Genomic DNA, 21,171 nt, shown 5'->3' with positions numbered 1-21,171 from the left:
TATCTTATCTAACGTTTTCTCCAGATAATTAGATCATTTTCTGTTTGGAAAGCATATTATTCAATATTAGCGTAGAATTTAGCACCAGTATAATGTGTAAAATGTAAAATGACATTTATGACTGTAATCATTAAAGTTTCATCTAATGCAACTGAATCTAATGACTGCAATCTGCACAGACTGGAAATGACTTGGAGGAGCAGGAGGCGTCTAATGAAGATTTAAATGGGTTTTGAACTGTGAACCTGCTGCTCTGAGGTCAGACTGGTGGACCTTTTTCATATCAAGGACCCCTAATTCAGTCCACATTAGGGCCACAGACCCACATTTGATGATATTTTGTCTCTCGGACACAAATCTGAGAATATTTTTATTGTCAGATATGATTTTGTCCAGAACTCCATGACTGTCTGTATTGTAGGTAGAGAGATAACAGAGAAACTATGATCAGAACAGTCATTCTTCTACATTCTCTAATCGTGTTAACTTCTTGTAAATGAAATAATGCTGAAGTTTAACAATTCATCAATTTACTGGGGACCCCTTGGAACCCCTTAAAGGACCCCTGGTGGTCCCCGGACCCCACGTTGAGAACCGCTGGACTAGAAGACTTTACCGACTGCATGTTGCTGCTCTGGGACGTTTCTGCTGGTCTTCATGCTGCTTTCTTTCCTTCCTGACCAGATCCGCCTCGAAAAACAGATTCTTCACGCCAGTCGGCCGGAACCGCTTCGATAAATGTTCAATAAAAAAAATAATAAATAAAAAAAGAGTCACAGTAAAGAACGCCCTCTGGGGTTTTACTGAGACACTGAGGAATGAAAAGAAAAGAAAGCAGAGTGACAGCTGTGTCTCTGCTACCTGACACTGTGTTTAATAATTAATGAGCTGCTGTAGTATGCGGCTCATACACTTCCATTACATTACATACACACAGTTCAAAACACATTACAGCTTTATTTCTAATCGGTAATGAGTGAATAATGATATTAATACTCCAATGTTAAACGGTAATCAAACTATATTGGTTGGCATTAGAATAAGTGGTGATTCTTAATGCATTAATATGTAAAATAGCTGTTATGCAGTTACAGGTGTGTGTTTATTTATTATTTCTGTACTGAGCATTAATGCAGTAAAATATCAAGATTTGTACCTGAATCCATCCACAAAACTACTATACCATACAATATAATATACAAATATATTGGTTTTCAGCTGGGGTTTACTGTTATGCGGTCACAGGTGTGTGTTTATCATGTGTTTTACAACCCAGCTCAGCCAATCAGAGCCGAGGAAAGCAGCTATCAGTTTCATAAAGCTGCAGAAATGTGGAGAATAACTGGCTGACTGTGTTTGACTCCCGCAGCTACAGTGAACATGCAGCATGTTACAGTGTGATGATTATTATTTTGGAGAGTGCTGACAATTCTTCCATCTTTTGTAAGTTTTTGAGTCTTTGCAGCTTGTTTTACCGTAAATCCTCTAATATTGGCCCGGGCCTTTATTTACCTCGACTGCAGAGGGTACCAGGCCTTTATTGGAAGCAGCTTATATTAGAGACAGGCCTTTATTTCTAATTCCCTCTGTTTGATAAGTATATTTGCTCATATTTTAGTACGAAGCCTCCTTGTTTTCTGATCTGCTTCTGTTACGGTACGTTAGGTAGACGTTTTTTTGTTACTGCAATACATTACGATAATTACGGTAATCGACGACGGCACGCTCCAGAGACTTCCGCCGGCCAAGCCGTCTTGTGGCACTTGTACGTTACTACAAACTACAGTTACAAACTACAGTTACAAACTACAGTTACAAACTACAGTTACACACAGGCACCAGGAGTTTACCGGTATCCACCGTTGTTTGCATGTAAGCTGAAGCTAACTGAAGCTAACTGAACCTGGGCGCCGATGTGTTCCCGGTGATCCGGCCGAGATTTTGGCGGGGGTCCGGACGCCTGGTGACACATCGGCGTCGGGACCCCCGCCAAAATCTCGGCCGGATCTCGGCTTGGATTGGGAGGATCAATGCGGGCCGTGGGCGCGGTGGAGAGGACAGCGGCGGAGAGAGGAGACGGACACGGTCCAGCCTTATACTGGTTTTGACCTAGTCTTGTTTCCTTTGTTTTTTCCCCCGGCCTGTATTTGAGGCCGGTCTTTATTTGTTCGTGTCGACCACGCCCCCGGCCATTATCGGAGACCCGGCTTTTAATTGACTACAGGCCACTATTAGAGGATTTACGGTATCTTTGGATTTTGAGTTTGGTACCGCCAGCCTCGCTCCATGAAGGCTTTCAGGTGAAGTGACTTCCTTCACGGAGCTGAGTCGGCTCTTCTCAAGCTACAGAACTTGCAGCAGCCTACTGGGAACAAACGTTTATTAGTAAAACCGACGTGTTTCGGCTCATGGCCTTCCTCAGGGTTTATCATTCATATTATTCATAAACCCTGATGAACGCCACGAGCCGAAACGCGTCGGTTTTTACTAATAAACGTTTGTTCCCAGCACTGTAAGTGTTGCTGGATTCTGTTCTTTTCCGTCGTTACCTGCCCGTCCCGTGCACCTTGTTCTGGAGTAGAGACTAGTGTAAAGACAAGACAGTTCAGAAACAAATCCACCTTATCACACTATTCACTTTTACTGAGAACGTTACTGAATGGATCTACAGCCACACCACAACAAGCTGACTCAGCTGCTCTCTGCTTCTAGCTGCTTGCTACAGATTTACACTTTATTAACTAACAAGCGTCTGTTGAATTTCTATATCTAGAGTGACACATGTCTGCTGTCTATATGAAGACTGATATGAATAGTCTGACCAGTCCTGCTAAAGGCAAAATACAGTTTTGACAGTGTTTAATTGTAATGAAGTTATTTATAACCCTACTTATAAAAGAAAATGTCTGTTCAGGTAGAACTCACTCACTGAATCTATTCAGAATAAAGACTGTTCTGAAGTCCATGCAGTAAAGTCTCCATTAGAAATTATTTTGTGTTTGTCACTGGGAAAATGCATGGGGGCTTTCTCAGGAATGAACACAACCAGCAGGAGGCGCTATGTGTCACGTTCCCTCCTTAAGGATGACATGACAAAATATAAAAACACAAAAATGTGAAAATGTTTTTTTTAAACTTTATTTAAAAGAAGATGCTAACTTGTCCAGCCTGATGCACAGATGTTTCCACATGGCAGCTGCCTGTATGAACAGCAATCTGAAAATTACACTTTATCTTTTTAATTCATTTTTAAAATAGTACATTTATTTTACTAAATGCAAGTATTTAGCAGTTAAGTAAAACATTTTTGTTTAATTCTGTTAAAAGCATGTGATTGTTTAGATGCTCATGTCGTCACCAGTTTGTTTTATGCAACATTCACATCATATCAGATTAAAAACCCACATCCAAAATAATCTTTATTCATGAATTCAAAATCAACCATATGAACAGCAGCAGAAATATTGCTTGTTTTTTTGTTGGTGCAGTTAATTGTATTCACTACCAAACCAAACCCCTTAATTTTATCCCTGAAATGTCCTTAATTTCTCATTACATAAACATTAATTAAATGAAAAAAATAACAGCTTTAATAAAGTAAAGTTAGTATCATCAGGGATTTATTCATGGCTTGATTCACAGAGACACTAGAAATTAAGGGATTTTTCATGTCTTTTGTGCAGGTTTACAGGTTATTAATGAGCTATTAATGGAAAGTTCCTGTCTCCCTGAATTTTACATTAAATTAGAAAGTAAGCAGTCACACATTAAGGGGAGTTTAAGGGTTTTTTGATGGGATCTCCTCCATTAATAACTCCCTTAACTCATTTTAAATCGATTTTCCATGAATTAATGTAGATGTAAGATTATTTTAAGGGATTACTGGTTCGTAGAGATTGCTGTGAATATAACTCATAATTCAGATTTTTATTATCTTGGACTGCCAACATCGGTGGATTTGCTGCCATGTTGCCGTCTGTGACAGAAAACTCCCACATGTCTTACTTGTAATCACCACTAGGGGGCAGATGTGACCTGCTGTATTTCATGTTTACAGTAAATCTGACGTGACGTGAACATGGCATAAATATCTGGAGTGACGACTGAAAAGATATTATCTGCTAAATGATTTGATGTCAGCTTACATAAGAGATGAACGCTCCCCTAATGTGACTTTCTTAGGGATAGTTGGTTTCCAAATGGATTTCTGTCATATTTTGCTGCATCTTTGCTGCCTATTATAATAATAAAAACTATCAATCAAACTTGGAGTCACCTCAGATGAGAGATGGGAAGTGGCAGAAGGTTGTAATTCCCAGTTGACATCTGTTTGCTGTTGCTGTAAAGTGTTGAAGACTGAAAAAAAACTTTAACACTGTTCCTTCTCTCCTGCTGACCAATCACAGCTGCGGACAAATGTTTATGAGAATGTAAATGATCCAAAACTGAAATCTTTGAAGAAGTATGCTACATTATTGTTAGCTCCATGCTAACACTTTAGCATTCACTATGTTGAGTGATAGTAGGCGACTAGCATTATTTCAAAAGTGGAAAAAATGAGAACGTTTAGAAGCTCTAGAGCTAAATAGTGAATATTTTTAATGATATGCAGCCTCAGGTTGTTAACAGACAGATATAGCTGAAGGATAGACCTAAGCGTGGATCCCCGTCCCATAACAGAACCGGAGCTAGCTCTCTAGCTGGTGGGGAAGAGCAGGAAGCCGGTGAAGGTGTGGCTGGCGCTGTCGTGGTTCGGGACGATGCTGTTGTACCTGGTGGTCTGCAGCGAGACGGTCTGTCCCGCGTCCAGCTCCAGCACCGCCGAGCCGGCTGTGACCAGGAAGCCCTCCGACGAATCGCAGAAGCTTATTTCGCTCACCGCCTCCTTCATCAGCCTCAGACACACCTAGATGATAACAACATACAGTCGTATGGATATTCAGAATTCAATTATCTGATAACATGCAGCTTCAGATGCACCTGAGATATTATGAAGTTTAAATCTAAAATGTAATTTGTAGCGACGGTTTTTCTTATTTAACCAAAGCCTTTCCCAAACCTTGACCAAGATGTTTTAGTTGCCTAAACTTAACCGTTAGCCAACCTGCATCTGAAAATGTTCAGAATCGGAGGAACATAATTTTCTCATACTTTGTGTCCACAGTAACTCATCTCACGAGTTTTTATGAGATCATGTTGAGATCAGTCTGAAGTGTTTGAAGTGTCCTTGAGCAAGACACTGAATCTCTACCAGCTGCAGGCCCTGACCTCTGACCTCTGACCTCTGACCTCCCTCTGTCTCCTCTCCTCTGTTTCCCTCTCAGCTGTCAGACTGTCTAGTGTCTCTATAAAGAACAAATTCTCTCTTGGCACATCCATGGCAACGACACACAGATCTAACGGCTGTACAACAGTGGTTTTAAGTGCAGATGAGAAACAGACAGTTTTTAACCTTATAGTTATATAGAAGGTGATGTCACCTCCTACGACAGGTGCTGACATCATCACCTGGCACCAAAGATCAGCCAATAGCAGATGGACATTTCAGTAACATGCTTTTCACCATTAGATGTCAGGCTTTGCACAGATTTGGGTTTGAGGTTTCGTAACTCTTCAAGGTTAAAATTTCACAACTTTTACTTCCTTTTATATACTGCTCAATAAAGAAGTGAGTGAAGCGTCTCACTTCTGGTCAAATCTGGCTCACGGTGTCGCGGTGAAGGGGGAACGGAAAGGGGAAAACAGATGAAACACCGTTCGGACCCACCTGGCTCTTGGCTGATATGTGGTAGGTGAAGAAATAGACGCCTTTGACTTTACATGTGAACACTCCACCTGGCAGCGGGTCTCCTGCCAACTCGGGCTCCAGGTCCGACTGAATCTCTCTGTTGGTTTAAACAAACAGTGTTTCAGTTTCTTAAAGATGATTTCTGAGGCGTTTCTGCTGTTCATTAGATACACGACACACTGTGCTGCCTGTCCCGAGGGGAATTCAGCTCGTAAAGCCGGTGCAGAAAATGGTGTGCAACATAAAAAACAGAGGGGTGACCAAGTCAACTTTGCTCGAGTCCCAAGTCAGTCTCAAGTCTTGAGGCACAAGTCTCAGGTCAAGTCCCAAGTCTGTAGATTACTAAATTGAGTCCAAGTCAAGTCCATGTCATTAATGTCAAGTCTCAAGTCTAAATGTAGAACAGCAAGTCAAGTCAGAACAAATCAAGAGTCCAGTATCAATTTAATATCTTAAAGAAAACTAAATATCTAGGACTTTTCAATGCAATATGGTTTTAATAGGATAAAAACTTGGTAAGAGCATCATGAGTTTGATTTCTATAATCAGTTTCAACTTCAATAAATTCAATCATTCCATACAAATTCAGAAAACACAATTTAAATTCAGTCGTCCGCTGGAACAAATCTCATCACTTTCAATCTAAGTCATTTACACAAACACAAGATCTCAAGTCAAGACTTTAGAAACCTTTTCAAGTCATCAAAGTACAAGTCAGAGTCAAGTCCCAAGTCACCAGAACCCAAGTCAAGTCAAGTCTCAAGTCTTCTCTTCATGCATCAAGTCAAGTCTCAAGCTATTCAAACTGACTTGAGTCCAAGTCATGTGACTCGAGTCCCCACCTCTGGTGGACAGCATCCAACACATTCACTAGATAACAATATTAAACAGTGACTTGTTAACACCATCCATAGCATCATTAACAATATTAACAATATTAAACACATCGTTTACACCCATTCCCATTTAGTGACCTATGATCTCTGCAGTCAGTTCAGATTGCATTCTGACTCCTAACAAACTGCACATTCAGGTCGTTATTTGGTGCCACCAGAGTTCAAAGGTCATTGTTCTCATCTGGACAAACAAACTAAAGGGGGAAACACTGCAGAGTTCACATAAACTGCTCGGAACACACAGGGTGGGAACACACACCCTGCATGGTGGGAACACACACCCTGCATGGTGGGAACACACACCCTGCATGGTGAACTTCAGCAAATATTCCTTTCTAAAAGTCTTTACATGTGGAGATCGCTCGGAAAATAGCAGAAATAGATGAAACTGGGAGAGGAACTGAAACTCTGACTGGAAGGTTCTCTATCAGCCTGGCTGTGCTGCGGTCACAGGAACATTCTGCTTCATCTGCTGCCACCGTGTTCTCCACCGTGTTCTCCACCGTGTTCTCCACCGCGTTCTCCACCGTGTTCTTCACCGCGTTCTTCACCGCGTTCTTCACCGCGTTCTTCACCGTGTTCTTCACCGTGTTCTTCACTGTGTTCTTCTTCACCGCGTTCTTCACCACGTTCTTCACCACGTTCTTCACCACGTTCTCCTCTTCACCGTGTTCTTCACCGTGTTCTTCACCGTGTTCTTCACCGTGTTCTTCACCGCGTTCTTCACCACGTTCTTCTCTTCACCGTGTTCTTCACCGTGTTCTTCACCGTGTTCTTCACCGTGTTCTTCACTGTGTTCTTCTTCACCGCGTTCTTCACCACGTTCTTCACCACGTTCTCCTCTTCACCGTGTTCTTCACCGTGTTCTTCACCGTGTTCTTCACCGTGTTCTTCACTGTGTTCTTCTTCACCGCGTTCTTCACCGCGTTCTTCACCGTGTTCTTCACCGTGTTCTTCACCGTGTTCTTCACCGTGTTCTTCACTGTGTTCTTCTTCACCGCGTTCTTCACCACGTTCTTCACCACGTTCTCCTCTTCACCGTGTTCTTCACCGTGTTCTTCACCGTGTTCTTCACCGTGTTCTTCACTGTGTTCTTCTTCACCGCGTTCTTCACCACGTTCTTCACCACGTTCTTCACTGTGTTCTTCTTCACCGCGTTCTTCACCACGTTCTTCACCACGTTCTTCACCACGTTCTTCACCACGTTCTTCACTGTGTTCTTCTTCACCGCGTTCTTCACCACGTTCTTCACCACGTTCTTCACCACGTTCTTCTCTTCACCGTGTTCTTCACCGTGTTCTCCACCGTGTTCTCCACCGTGTTCTTCACCGTGTTCTTCACCGTGTTCTTCACCGTGTTCTTCACTGTGTTCTTCTTCACCACGTTCTTCACCATGTTCTTCACCACGTTCTTCTCTTCACCGTGTTCTTCACCGTGTTCTTCACCGTGTTCTCCACCGTGTTCTTCACTGTGTCCTCTTGCCAGGCCGTCATTCTAAATAAGAATTTGTTCTTAATTGACCTGCCTGGTTAAATAAAGGTTAAATAAAAAAAAAAAAGAAAGAAATTTGGCCTCAAGACCACAGAACTGTTAGGAGCAACTGCAATGTTGAGGAAACAGACTGATAGAGAATTTGAAAACCGCTCTCAAATTCTCAGTATCAGTACCTGAATGTTTCAGGTAGTGAGTGTGTGTGAACTTTACAGGATTAATTTGTATTTATTTGCACTGTCTCTATTGTTGTATATTATGTACATTACCTTTATTTTATTTCAGTACCTAGTTTATTTTATTACCTTGTACTTGACACATACTTGACTTCTTTGGCATTGTCCGCCAGTTGCTGCTGTGGCACCTGCATTTCCCCAAGGGGATCAATAAAGTGCGATCTGATCTTATCTGATCTTATCTTATCTTATCTTATCTGATCTGATCTGATCTGATCTGATCTTATCTGATCTTATCTTATCTTATCTTATCTTATCTTATCTTATCTTATCTTATCTCATCTTATCTTATCTGATCTTTTCTTATGCTCCAATGAGGAGAGACAACTGTATTTAGCTGCAGTGTGTATGTAACCTATTTGACTTCCTGGAGGTTGGGCGAAGGAAGGAAGGAAGGAAGGAAGGAAGGAAGGAAGGAAGGAAGGAAAACACCGGTGTTCTCCTTCAGAAGCGCTGACCTGTCGAAGACCATGGGAGCGTCGTTCTCTGGGATCTGCGGAGACATATGTTTGTAGGAGAAGAAGGATTTCTGCTGGTTGGTGGCGCCGCCGACGGATTGTCCCTTCTCCCCCGGTGGGCCCGGGGGGCCCGGCGGCCCCGACCCGCCGGCGTCCCCCTTCAGACCGGGACGTCCCGGGGCGCCCAGTACGCCCAGCGGCCCCCTCTGGCCCCGGTCGCCCCCCCCCGTCTCTCCTGCTCACACAACACAGGACACATTTGTTAAGAGTCAGCCAGAGTCATAAAATAAAACTGAAACTAAGACAAAAACCAGGTAAGTCAGTAAAACTTTATTCATATTGCACATGCTTCACATAATAAAAAACATTATAAATAAGTGCATAAAATATGTGTTAAATATGTTGTAGTAAACTGAAAAAAATAAAAATGAAACTGACATAAAACAAAAAGAAATATCATAAAAATATATTTTTTGTTGAAGATGTAAATCATAAGTGCATAAATTTTATATACATAGTACATACAATTTAAAATAAGTTCATGATTTATTGTTTGTTGTAAGCATGTACAGTTTTCTGTTGGACAGGCTGAAGACGCTCTTCTCTTCTATTCTCTTCTCTTCTCTTCTCTTCTCTTCTCTTCTCTTCTCTTCTCTCCTCTCCTCGTCTCTTCTCTTCTCTCCTCTTCTCTTCTCTCCTCTTCTCTGTGTCCCTCTGAGCTTCTCTCAACATACAAAACACCTGTTCTGAACTTCTGTCACTTCACCTTTAAAAACACCATCCTGCCAAAAAACACTAAAACTAGAACTGAAACTAAATTAAAACTAAACTAAAACATTTGCAAAAAATTAAAACTAAATAAAAACTACCAAACCACACACTGAAAACCAAAACTAAACTGAAATTAAAATAACAATTGAAAACTATATAAAAATGAAAACTAATGAAAAATCAAAAACTATAAAAACCCTGGATAGACCAATATATTTGTTTGTCGATACATGGGGCCGATATTGGCCTTTTATTAAAAATCAGAGTTTTAGTGTCCCATGATGCTCTAAATGCTGTTTCAGAGGCTTTTCCACCCTGAAGAGAATAACATTTTGGGGAAAAACTAAATCTTTTATCACATTTTTGGCATGAAAATGGTCAAATTTAAAGATATTGAATATCAGCACAAAATATCGTGTAGATATTTACCCGGGTCTCCCTTCTCTCCCTTGGGGCCGTTATTGCCGTTGGACCCGTGGGTGCCCGGGATCCCAGGAATCCCCGGGTGGCCCCTGAACGCATCGCAGGACGACTGGGTGACGACCGGGGAGAGATGGACCAGGAGCAGCACCGCTGCAGCGCTGCAGCTCAGCCAGCAGGGGGCCTACACACACACACGCACACACACACACACACACACACGCACGCACACACACACACACACACACACACACACACACACACACACACAGATGTATTATACATACAAGATAAATACATAAAACTTATTTACTTCAAATAGCAAGAGCCATTGTTCCTTTGAGTCCTGTGTGTGCTTTAATTGTTTTTCATTTAATTCTTTTTAGTGATAATTATTTTTATTCGGTGATTTTCAATTCTATACACAGACCAGACAAGACAGCAGGGGGGGTTAGGGTGAACTAATGGGAATTTGGACGTTACATTAACAGACGTTGTATTGATTCCTCATTAAAGACCCCATGAAACAGCATCTTTACTTCCTGGATTTGATGTATTTCCTGTTGAAACAGGATGTTTAGGCGGGGCTTAATGCAATGAGGGATCATTCAAAAGTCTAAACCAATGGAATATGAGTCAGGGAGAGAAAGGCAGTTTGATTAGATGGGAGGGGTGCGGAGGGGCGGGACTGTTCAAAAATTTGATGGTTTCATTGGTTAGAAATGTATATTTACGCCTCCTGATGCAGCAGGAGGTCGCCATTAATTAAAGGAATAATTCAGTGTTCTGGACCCTGGGCCCAAATAACATGTTTTCCATCATGATCCCTATTAGTAGAAACCAGAACTTGGTTCTAGCTGCAATAGAAACCTCGGGGCATACACAACAGTCTTTGAAAACTATGATAAACGTTGTTTTTCAAAACACGATGCTCACAGTATAATCATACTCAGTCAGTGTGTTATCTTGAAAAAATTGTAAAAAACTGAGCTTTCTGTCAGCAGTTATTTTTGGATTCTTCTGGCTCTGTGGAGCTTCCACCGGTTCAGAAGGCAGAGCGTCTTTGAGAAGAAATAGTTCCTATCCAAGTAGAACACAACTATTGACAGAAAGCTTGTTTTTTTTTTTTACAATTTTTCCAAGATAACGTAATCTGCTAATTTTCTGTTTCTGTCTCACTGTGTTTTAACTCTTATGTTTTACATGATTTCTAAACTGTCTAACGTTTTAAATCTATCTGTTTTTCTCTCACTCCTATTCTATTTTACCTTCATTTGTCTTATTTTCTATTTATTTTAAAGCACTTTGAGCTGCATTTTATGTACAAAGGGTACTATATAAATTCAGTTTTATTATAGTATTATCATTATTAGTCATTGATCTATAGGAATCAAAGCTCCTGCTGTGATTCCCAATAGAAACCTACTGATAACATCATCTCTGTTGCATTTACATTGTCTGCTTTATTCAGGCATTTGGCTGACACTCCGACCCAGACTGATTTGTAATGAATTCAACAGTCGAACAAGCTTCAATTTCTACATCACCGACATTACAAGCAGCCAATAGTAAAGCAGGGTCAAAGGTCAGAGGTCAAAACAACCAGACGATATTCCCGTGATCCTACAAAGGTTTAAGAGAGAAAGTGATAGAGAAAGAAATAAACTGAGAGCTTAAAGAGCGAGGAGTCTGGCTGTGGAAAGACAATCTGCTGCCTTACAAAGGCAAAATAACAGTTTACTGATTTTGTGTTTTAAAGAAAAATCATGACTAGGATCTAGATTTGTACATGAAGAGTCTATCTGGAGTCGTTTGCGCTCTTTATAAATAGTCCAAAAAGAAGTATGCTTCAGGTGCGTAGATTCCAAACACCATAACAACAGCTTACTGATAACAAAATTATAATAAATAATAATAATAACAAAACAAGGTGCACCAACAAAAGAAAACGGGTAAACCAAAATGTTTTCTTTGGTTGATGCACCTTGTTTTGTTATTCTATCACATTTTTTTTGCACTTGAGCACGTCATGTAAATAAATATTTTTCAGTTTTTTTGCATTAGTTAAGTCTCCATTTTGGATTATTCCTTTCATAGCCAGTGTGCGACTTCTTTTCATAATCTTTCAGCCCATAGGATCTAGATTTGACATCAGCAAAAACTCTACTAATAAATGCTGCAAAACAACAAACTGTCACCTCTGTACCAACAACACTTCTGTCTGTCAGGAGCTGAACAGCTGAACTGATATTTCTCTCTCTACAGTTTCTGCTCTTTGTGTTCTGAAGGAGAGCGCGGTCTCACCATTTGCAGGTAATGCATGTGTCCTCCTGCAGCCGGTCTGGTTTCTGGATCTGGTTTCCGGATCTGGTTTCTGGATCTGGTTTCTGGATCTGGTTTCTGGATCTGGCTTCTGTCGGAGCAATGGACTGACGAGGCGAGGAGCTGAAGAGCCGCTCTGATCCCAGACCCACGATGGCAGCAGCTCCGCCACAAGAGGAAGTGAAAGTCACAGTCACAGTCTTAATAGCTTGAGACTTGACTTGATGCATGAAGAGAAGACTTGAGACTTGACTTGACTTGGGTTCTGGTGACTTGGGACTTGACTCTGACTTGTACTTTGATGACTTGAAAAGGTTTCTAAAGTCTTGACTTGAGATCTTGTGTTTGTGTAAATGACTTAGATTGAAAGTGATGAGATTTGTTCCAGCGGACGACTGAATTTAAATTGTGTTTTCTGAATTTGTATGGAATGATTGAATTTATTGAAGTTGAAACTGATTATAGAAATCAAACTCATGATGCTCTTACCAAGTTTTTATCCTATTAAAACCATATTGCATTGAAAAGTCCTAGATATTTAGTTTTCTTTAAGATATTAAATTGATACTGGACTCTTGATTTGTTCTGACTTGACTTGCTGTTCTACATTTAGACTTGAGACTTGACTTTAATGACATGGACTTGACTTGGTAATCTACATTTAGACTTGGGACTTGACTTGAGACTTGTGCCTCAAGACTTGAGACTGACTTGGGATTCAAGCAAAGCTGACTTGGTCACACCTCAGCTTGGTGGATGTTCATTGATTTTTGTATGCCCCTTTTCAAAGAGTGTAAATGTGTCGAGTGTAAATGTGTGTCAGGGGGTTCCAGTGTTTAGAGAGACTGTCCTGTAACTGGAAGGCCTCAGGTTCGATCCCACCGTCAAGCCATGTGTTGAAGTCAAGTCAAGAAACAGAGATTATTAGAGAGAAAGAGAGATTAAAAATAAGAGCATGTAAATACACAAATATACATACATATACACATGTACACAAATTCATACAAACATACACTACCAGTCAAAGGTTTGGAGCCAGCTGATTGAATGTTCTGTTTCTCATTCCCTTAAAGCCATTTTGATCTAAAGACTTCTGCTTAAATGCTTGAAATTTGTTTCTTAGACAAATAAAAATAGTGAAGTTGATGCCTGTGTATGAATTTCTATGCAGGCCTCAGGGTCCAGTTTTGAAGCACATATCCATCCTTCCATCCAGATGGGAATTTAATAAATGTGATTTCTTGCTTAGAAGTTGGAGAGACTGTTCTGACTCATTTTTGGGCCTCAGGAATATTTGTTCCATCAGCAGCTACAGGACTTTCATGTGTGAGGTGTCTCACCCTCTGGCGGCCATCTTGGAGGTCCTCAGCTCTGTGAACAGCTGATTGTGTTTCTGTCCGTCTCAACAGAATTGGACAGATGGTTAATTTCTGTCTGTTTCTGACTGAACTGATCATTTCATCACTGATCCATCTGATTGATTTAGTGTTTAGATAATGTCAGCTTGTTAGCTAGCTAACCATAGTATCTGGTTAGCTAACCATCACTGTCTAGTTGTTAACACATCTGATTAGCACACTAGCTAACGTATCTAGTAGCAGCTAGCGTTAGCATGTTCACATTAACATCAGTGTGTTTGCCGGCTAGTTAGCTAGCTAACAGTTTGTTCAGGTTAACTGAGCTGACTCTTCTCAAGCTACAACTCAGAGTGTTTTGGAGTAGAGACTAGGGCTAAAGACAAGACAGTTTACTGTGTCACAGTAACCAAATCCACCTTATCACACTATTCACTTTTACTGAGAACGTTACTGAATGGATCTACAGCCACACCACAACAAGCTGACTCAGCTGCTCTCTGCTTCTAGCTGCTTCATACACATTTACACTTTATTAACTAACACAATTCTCTTCCAAACTATTCACTTTTACTTAAATGTTACTGAATTGACATTCACACCACAGTCAGTTAAATGCTTAAAATGTAAATTAGAAATGTGGTTGTGCTTGAATAAGACACCACTGATTGTGACTGTGGGCAGGAGAGTGTGAGCTACAGTTGATCTTAGCACTGAGTTGATCTCCAACCACAAGTCCTACCTACAAGATATTTCTACTTAATACATTCTAGTGCTGTAATTTGCATGTTGCATTATGGTTTAAACCCCTCTATTTGTTCTATTCTGATATATTTACTTTATATCCTTTTATTTCTTTGCTGTACATTCTATTATTTGCTGCTTTGCTGCCCAGTTGGCCCACGAGGATCTGCAAAGTTTCATCTCTGTGGATTAGAAACCGTCTCACCCGCCTTTTCCTGGCACTCTCCGCTTCTCACATTGTCCTGATGAAGCAGAAATGGCATGAACGTTGCCATAAATAAATCACTAGAGGACAGAGGAAGTGAAACAGTTCAAGACGAAATCGGGCAAAATAAATGTGATGAAGAACTGATGATAAAGCATCAATGTATCTATCTCATGAAAAACTTAACTTTCAAATTTACATTTTGTTCTTGTTTTTCTCTTAACTTTGTGTTTTTCTTCCGTCCTGAATGAGGAAGGGCAGACCGGTGTTCCTCTTAATGTGAAAGTTCATTTGTGTGTTTTTGCCTCCATCAGTATTTCCTAGCAGCGTGTCCGGGGGAAATTTTGGCATCTTAAAACCAGTCTGGGTGCCAGTATCTGTTCCACATTAAACTTGCTGTATCTATCAAGAAAAAGCTGATATGCTATTTTTTAAATAGCACCGTGAAATATGTCAATTTATCAGTGTATTTCCCAGAGTTACACACTGTCTCTATAGTCTTCATTTTTTTCTGTGGATGTTTAAATATCTAATGATAGTTTTGAGGTTTTGATGTTTTTAAAGTCCCATGGATTTTTATTTCTTCTATCTCGCTATCTGTATTTTTTCATTTCTTGAGCATGTTCTATGTGTGTGAAGACTGAAAACTACACTTTAGTGTCTTCTTAGTACATCCCTCTATCCATTCAAGTATTGTCTATCTATCTATCTATCTATCTATCTATCTATCTATCTATCTATCTATCTATCTATCAATCTATCTATCTGTCTCTGTGCGTGCATGGAATATGTTTACGCTCAGCAATTCAGTTAGATGCTGACCTTTCATTGTCCTTACATGTCTGTGTATAAAACAATGTGTGTGTGTGTGTGTGTGTGTGTGTGTGTGTGTTGTGGATGCCGGTTACCTCAGGCTGCGATCACACAAATTCAGTTCAGAGGTCTTTACAGTCACATTCCTACTATCAAATATAATGCACTCGGCCTTTTTGAAATGTTCAATATTCATTTGTTTTCACCCATTCAGTAATGGTTTGCAGTTCAGCACCCAGAGCCTCTTTTAACTCCACTGATGCAGCACAGAACAGAGTCAATTCATCTGCATACATCACTGTCAGCATTTTTGACCACATATGGTAAAACGTTGTTAAAAATGGAAAGTAGAAGTGGACCCAAGTAGCTGCCTTGTGGGACTCCGCAGGAAATATTTTTACTATCTGAGAAGCATCCATTAAAAAAAATACTATCTGTGTTGTTCCAGAAACATAACTCTCCTTTCAGGCATGAGCTGAGGATGAGAAACCAGAACACTTAAGTTTGCCAATAAGAAGACTGTGATCTATAACAGTGATTCTCAACCTTTTTCATATCAAGGACCCCTAATTTAGCACACATTAAAGCCACAGACACCCATTTGATGAGATTTTGTCCCAAATCTGAGCATATTTTTATTGCTAGATTTTGTCCAGAACTCCATGACTGTCTGTGTTGCAGGTAGAGAGATAACAGTGAAACTATGATCAGAACAGTCATTCTTCTACATTCTCTAATTGTGTTAACTTCTTGTACATGAAATAATGTTGAAGGTGAAGTTTAACAATTCATCAATTTGCTGGGGACCCCCTGGAACCCCCTCAAGGACCCCTGGTGGTCCCCGGACCCAAGGGCGTCAATTTGTGTTGAAAAGTGGTGGGGACATAAGGGCTCAGATGAAAAAAACATTTTGTAAACGGTCTTCAACATATGCGACTTTAGGCAGTGTAATGGGGGGATCGGTATGAGGTCAGAGTAGATAATTATGGCGAGAAAAAAATTGCATAACAGCGCAACAAAAGGGCATAGCCTAGCTACTACAGAGTCGACAATACGAAAATACTCAGCATAAAACACACAACGTCGACCGCACAAGTACAGTCATCCATATGCATCACATCCACAGCTGCAACACCATGTCAATCCAACAATGCCAATATCACATCTACTGTAGAAAGCACCAGTGCATGAAGACCTGGCTTCGCTCTTCAACGTCACAAACCCGACTCAACAGCGTGGCTTCGTCATGTTCACAGAGAGAGAACGGAAAACTTGGACAAGAAGAAACTGTGTTAAGAATTTGTTAAAGTTACTGATCGGCGCGTGCACGTTTTTGTCATTTTAGAATCAGTGACCCCAGCGTCCCCGGTGTAAATGACACCTATGCCCTCTCCTGCTCTTCAATCTCCTTTTTTCCTCCAGTGGCTCTCTCCCTCTTCCTCTTCCCTGTAAAAACTGTTCACCTCAGCAAATAATTTCATCTCTAAGTAAAATGTCCGCCACACGTGAGCGGAATGAAATGCTGGTATGTTTAATAGAGACTTTGCAATTGCAGCCACAGCAGGTGCCATGGAGGTCCATTCGAGAACTGGCTGTGCGCAAATAAAGTGAAATATAGAATAAACTACATGGATTTTTTTTTTTTTAGCTTACGTTACTTTTTTTGGACAATGCGCATTTGTTTCTTCTATATTTACATTGCATTGTATGTTTTCTTATTGTGCAAATAAACCTTTCTCAAAGTGTTCTCATTTGTTAGTTAACATTTCTTGGTGCAAGCTATTTTTCAGAACATTTTTAACAAATTATGCTTTTAAAAAGTGATGGGGACAAAATCGGCCACTTCAAAAAGTGGTGGGGACATGTCCCCAGCGTCCCCAGTGGAAATGACACCTATGCCCGGACCCCACGTTGAGAACCGCTGATCTATAACATTGAATGGAGCACAGGGCCAACTGACTATCTACCATCCATATCTGTTAACATGAGTGATGCGTGCTAATGCAGTGCTGGTAGAGAGTCCTGGTCTACAGGCATGTTGTGACTTTCTAAACAGCCTCTTCTAAACATTTATACTAAAATAATGAAAAATTTGACTGAAAAACAAAACAATCTTCTCTAGCATCTTACTAAGCACATGAGTATGCTAATGTGCCTACAGTTGGAGCCAGTAAAATACTTTTTACCATCTTTGGGTAAAGGTATGATTTGGGATTTTTTCCAAAATTGTGGATGAGTAAAGTAAGCGTCTATTAAAAATCTGACATACTGACTGAGATAACTGCTTAACTGCAAGTTTAATTAATTTCCCATCATAATTGTCCATTCCTGGATCATCTGAGAGAGAAAGCAACTGTATCCTTATCCACTTGATTAAACTCCAAACCACACTTCTTTTTTTTAAAATTTTTTAATCTCTCATTATGTTATTAATAGGACAACCAGAACATCATCTTAGTTTCTCCACTTTGTTGATAAATAAATTATTAAAATAGTTAGCAATATCATATGACTAGTTGATGAATTGACATTCACACATACGTTGCAGTGCTGTATGACATTTTACTCATTATTTCATTTAGCGTCTTCCATAGCCTTTTACTTTATTTTTGTTGAAAATATTCTCTTTTTGATGTAATTTATCTTTGTAACCTTATTTCTTAACAATTTCTTTACAATATAATTCCCTATCTGATGCACTGCCAGTTTTATGTGCCACTTTCTTGGCAGCATCTCTCATTAGTTTGATAAGTTTACAGTGATGGTATGGTGTATGGTGGAGTATGGTGATATATACTGTATATACAGTATATATAAGATATATACTGTATATACAGTATATATATGGTTAAATCTTTTGATGATGGTAAGATAACACAGAGTCTGACATTTCCTAATAAAACACATTGTTTTATAAGCAGTACTTGTGCAATGTTCGTAATATGTTGTAAGTTAGGCTGAGCTAAAGATTTGAGCAGGACAGAGTCAGAAGAATAAAGCAAAAGTGTTTCAAACTTGGTTTATTGGGTTTGTAATAGGAAATGAGTTTCTGATTTCATAAAGAAAATTAAAATTGGCATGCGAATTAGGTTTGGTGTGATATTCCAGTGTAAATTCAACAGAAAATGAATTTAGCTTTCTTTTTATATACATATTACAATCTGGAGACTGATATAGATGAAGAAGATTATTTCTGAATGTTGTAAGTGGAAACTAAGCTAAACTAGTTTAAAACTAACAAGTTTGGAAGGGTTAGTCTGTCAGTCTTTCCTCTCGTTCTGTTGTATCTCTGTACTAGAAACTGTAACATCTGCCATAAAATACAGCTCAGTTAAATGCAATGAAATGTTGAACAATTGCATGTGATTCAGTGAAATAAAGACAAAAAATATGTTGCTGTTAACATATGTGGTGATAAAAAGCGACATCATTTCCCTGGGTTTTGCTTGCCGTGTTGCTCAGACAGCGTGCAGCAGGAAGCCGGAGAAGATGCTGTAGCCCTCTGGTTTCCCGATCATCCCCACGTAGTCTTTGGTCTCCAGCCAGACCTCCTGGTCCCTCCTCAGGTAGACCGCCAGCCCGCCTGAGTCCACCTGGAGGGAGTTACTGGCTTTTAGTATTCGTACACCGTAACTATAAACTACAACCAAACACAGAATTCTGATGTTTAATTTTGGTGCGTCGGCTAATATGGAAAATCTTGAAATAAACAAAGACAGCCCCGCTATGTTCAGACTGAACGTCCATCTGGTTCCACTCCATTATTCAGCCTGAGATTTCCTCCTCGTTAGTCGTTTTCTGTGTGTGGGGGGGGGGGGGGTTGATTTTCCCCGAACCAATCACTAGTGACTGACACATCTGAACCAATCACTAGTGACTGACGAATACAAAATACAAATACAAATACAAATCTGTTGGTTAAGGGCCTGATTTCAACTAATCTAAAACCGATGCATGAACGGTTCAAACTTTAGTCCCGCCCACAAAGGCTCTGATTGGCTCGATTGTTTCTCAGCGCGAGAGCAAGCCGTTGACGAGGGAAACACCAGACTCTCTGAATCGCTCCACAGAATGTGAAGAGTGGAGGGACGAGAGTCAGGACGTGTTTCTTCTTATTTTACTGTTCTTTTTTTTGGCACGTGCTATACTGCTACACTATCTGTGATCCCTCAGCAGACGAAGCATCGCTACTGAAGCAACGCCCTTACTATTGATTTACTATCAACTTTAATGTGATTGGTTGTAAATGTTTTACAGTTGTCCCTGCATTCAAAAAAACGCTTGAACCAAAAATATATAGTGATTGTTATTGTTTTGGATGATTTTATTCGTTGTAGTGGGAACACAGACGCTCTAAAGGTATCGGTGTCGGCCTTCATAAACCTTTATTGATCCAATGATTCATTACAACAGAGTATATCTATCTATCTATCTATCTATCTATCTATCTATCTATCTTCTGGTAGTGCTTGTACCTGTCTGATGTTTCTGCTGTATGGATAATCACAGAAAGACGCCAGCTGGGTTCCGTCCAGCTTCATCAGCACACAGAGTCTTTCGTCTACAGAGGCGTGGAACACAAAGTAGTACATCCCCTGGACCCGGCATCTACAGCACAGAGAAAGAAAAAAAGAAATATACATATATTTTAAGCAACAAGGAGATTCCACCGTGCATCAGCTTCTGTGGAAGAAAACAAGCAGTCCGGTGCCTGTCAGCAGCAAAAATGAAGAAAGATTCAAAGATTTCGGTTTATTTATTCATTTGGTTTAACAAACCAAATGCAAATATGCAGTGAACTAAACTTTGAATGATGAATTTGCATCAAACCCACCTGAAGCGTCCTGTGGCGGTGTCGTAGTCGCCGTTGATGTTGGTGATGACGTCGGTGAATCGTATGACGCTGGTCCTGGCGGGGTGGTTGGCGGTGCCCCGGGCCACGCTGAAGGCCGACTGCTGCTGCGCAGCGACAAGCCTGGAAACACAACAGAACCACAGCGGGACGCTCAGCTGGTGGTCTGAACTCTCCGGGTGTCCGGCAACACGATTGGCTGGCAGTCGACAAATCAGAGCCCGCATGACTGAGCCTACTTTGAAAACGTCCCGGTCTTCGGCGGTCCTGGTTTGAACAGTTGATTTTCTTGTGCGCTGCAATAAACAATTTGCTCTGGCCATGCTGTCCAGGTGGCAACTGAAACCAGTATGGTGATCTAGAAACTAGCATTAAGTTCACTTTAAATGGTCTCATTATAATGGAGACCATTTTGTTGTGCGATTAAATTATTTCAAAATTAACTGATTCAGGATTTTTAGTTTACGTTCTATGCAAAGTCCATCAAAGTGAAAACAAAATTGTAGAAATGTATGTGAAAGTACAAAGTCAAATTTGCATAAGTGTTCAACCTCTTTGCATCATTTGGGCTAATTTGCCACAGTAACAAACATTTGCTCAACATTTCTTAGCGTCTGTTACTCAGATATCAGATATATTTAGATTGTATTTAAATCTAAACTGACAGCCGTGGCCGGAGGCATAATGTTTTCAGGTCGTCCGTCCGTACGTCCCATTCTCGTGAACGTGATATCTCAGGAACGCCTGGAGGGAATTTCTTCAAATTTGGCACAAACGTCCACTTGGACTCAAGGATGAACTGATTAGAATTTGGTGGTCA

At 40.4% G+C, this 21,171-nt stretch overlaps 2 protein-coding genes across 2 annotated transcripts in view; both read right to left on the bottom strand.

Annotated features, from left to right (window-relative positions):
• Nucleotides 1-3,122: 3,122 nt before the first annotated feature.
• On the bottom strand, nt 3,123-12,510 carry c1qb (complement component 1, q subcomponent, B chain). The gene is made up of 5 exons (XM_078283887.1): nt 12,365-12,510; nt 10,070-10,244; nt 8,870-9,104; nt 5,768-5,885; nt 3,123-4,906 (listed from the first exon to the last, which is right to left on the bottom strand). Exons 1-5 carry the CDS (start codon nt 12,380-12,382, stop codon nt 4,697-4,699), a joined length of 756 nt encoding a protein of 251 aa, XP_078140013.1. The 5' UTR covers nt 12,383-12,510; the 3' UTR covers nt 3,123-4,696.
• A 6,001-nt stretch (nt 12,511-18,511) lies between these two features.
• Nucleotides 18,512-21,171, bottom strand: part of LOC139924630 (complement C1q subcomponent subunit C-like) — a 4,184-nt gene continuing 1,524 nt past the window's right edge. The window contains exons 4-6 of the mRNA XM_071915728.2: nt 20,334-20,474; nt 19,975-20,107; nt 18,512-19,092 (exon numbers count right to left, since the gene is read on the bottom strand). Coding sequence (XP_071771829.1) covers nt 18,958-19,092; nt 19,975-20,107; nt 20,334-20,474 — 409 coding nt within the window. The 3' untranslated portion in view covers nt 18,512-18,957. The remainder of the gene's footprint in view (nt 19,093-19,974; nt 20,108-20,333; nt 20,475-21,171) is intronic.

The sequence above is a fragment of the Centroberyx gerrardi genome, chromosome 5, assembly GCF_048128805.1.
Source record: "Centroberyx gerrardi isolate f3 chromosome 5, fCenGer3.hap1.cur.20231027, whole genome shotgun sequence".
In the NCBI taxonomy this organism is placed as follows: domain Eukaryota; kingdom Metazoa; phylum Chordata; class Actinopteri; order Beryciformes; family Berycidae; genus Centroberyx; species Centroberyx gerrardi.
This window is presented reverse-complemented; position numbering and strand designations above follow the sequence as displayed.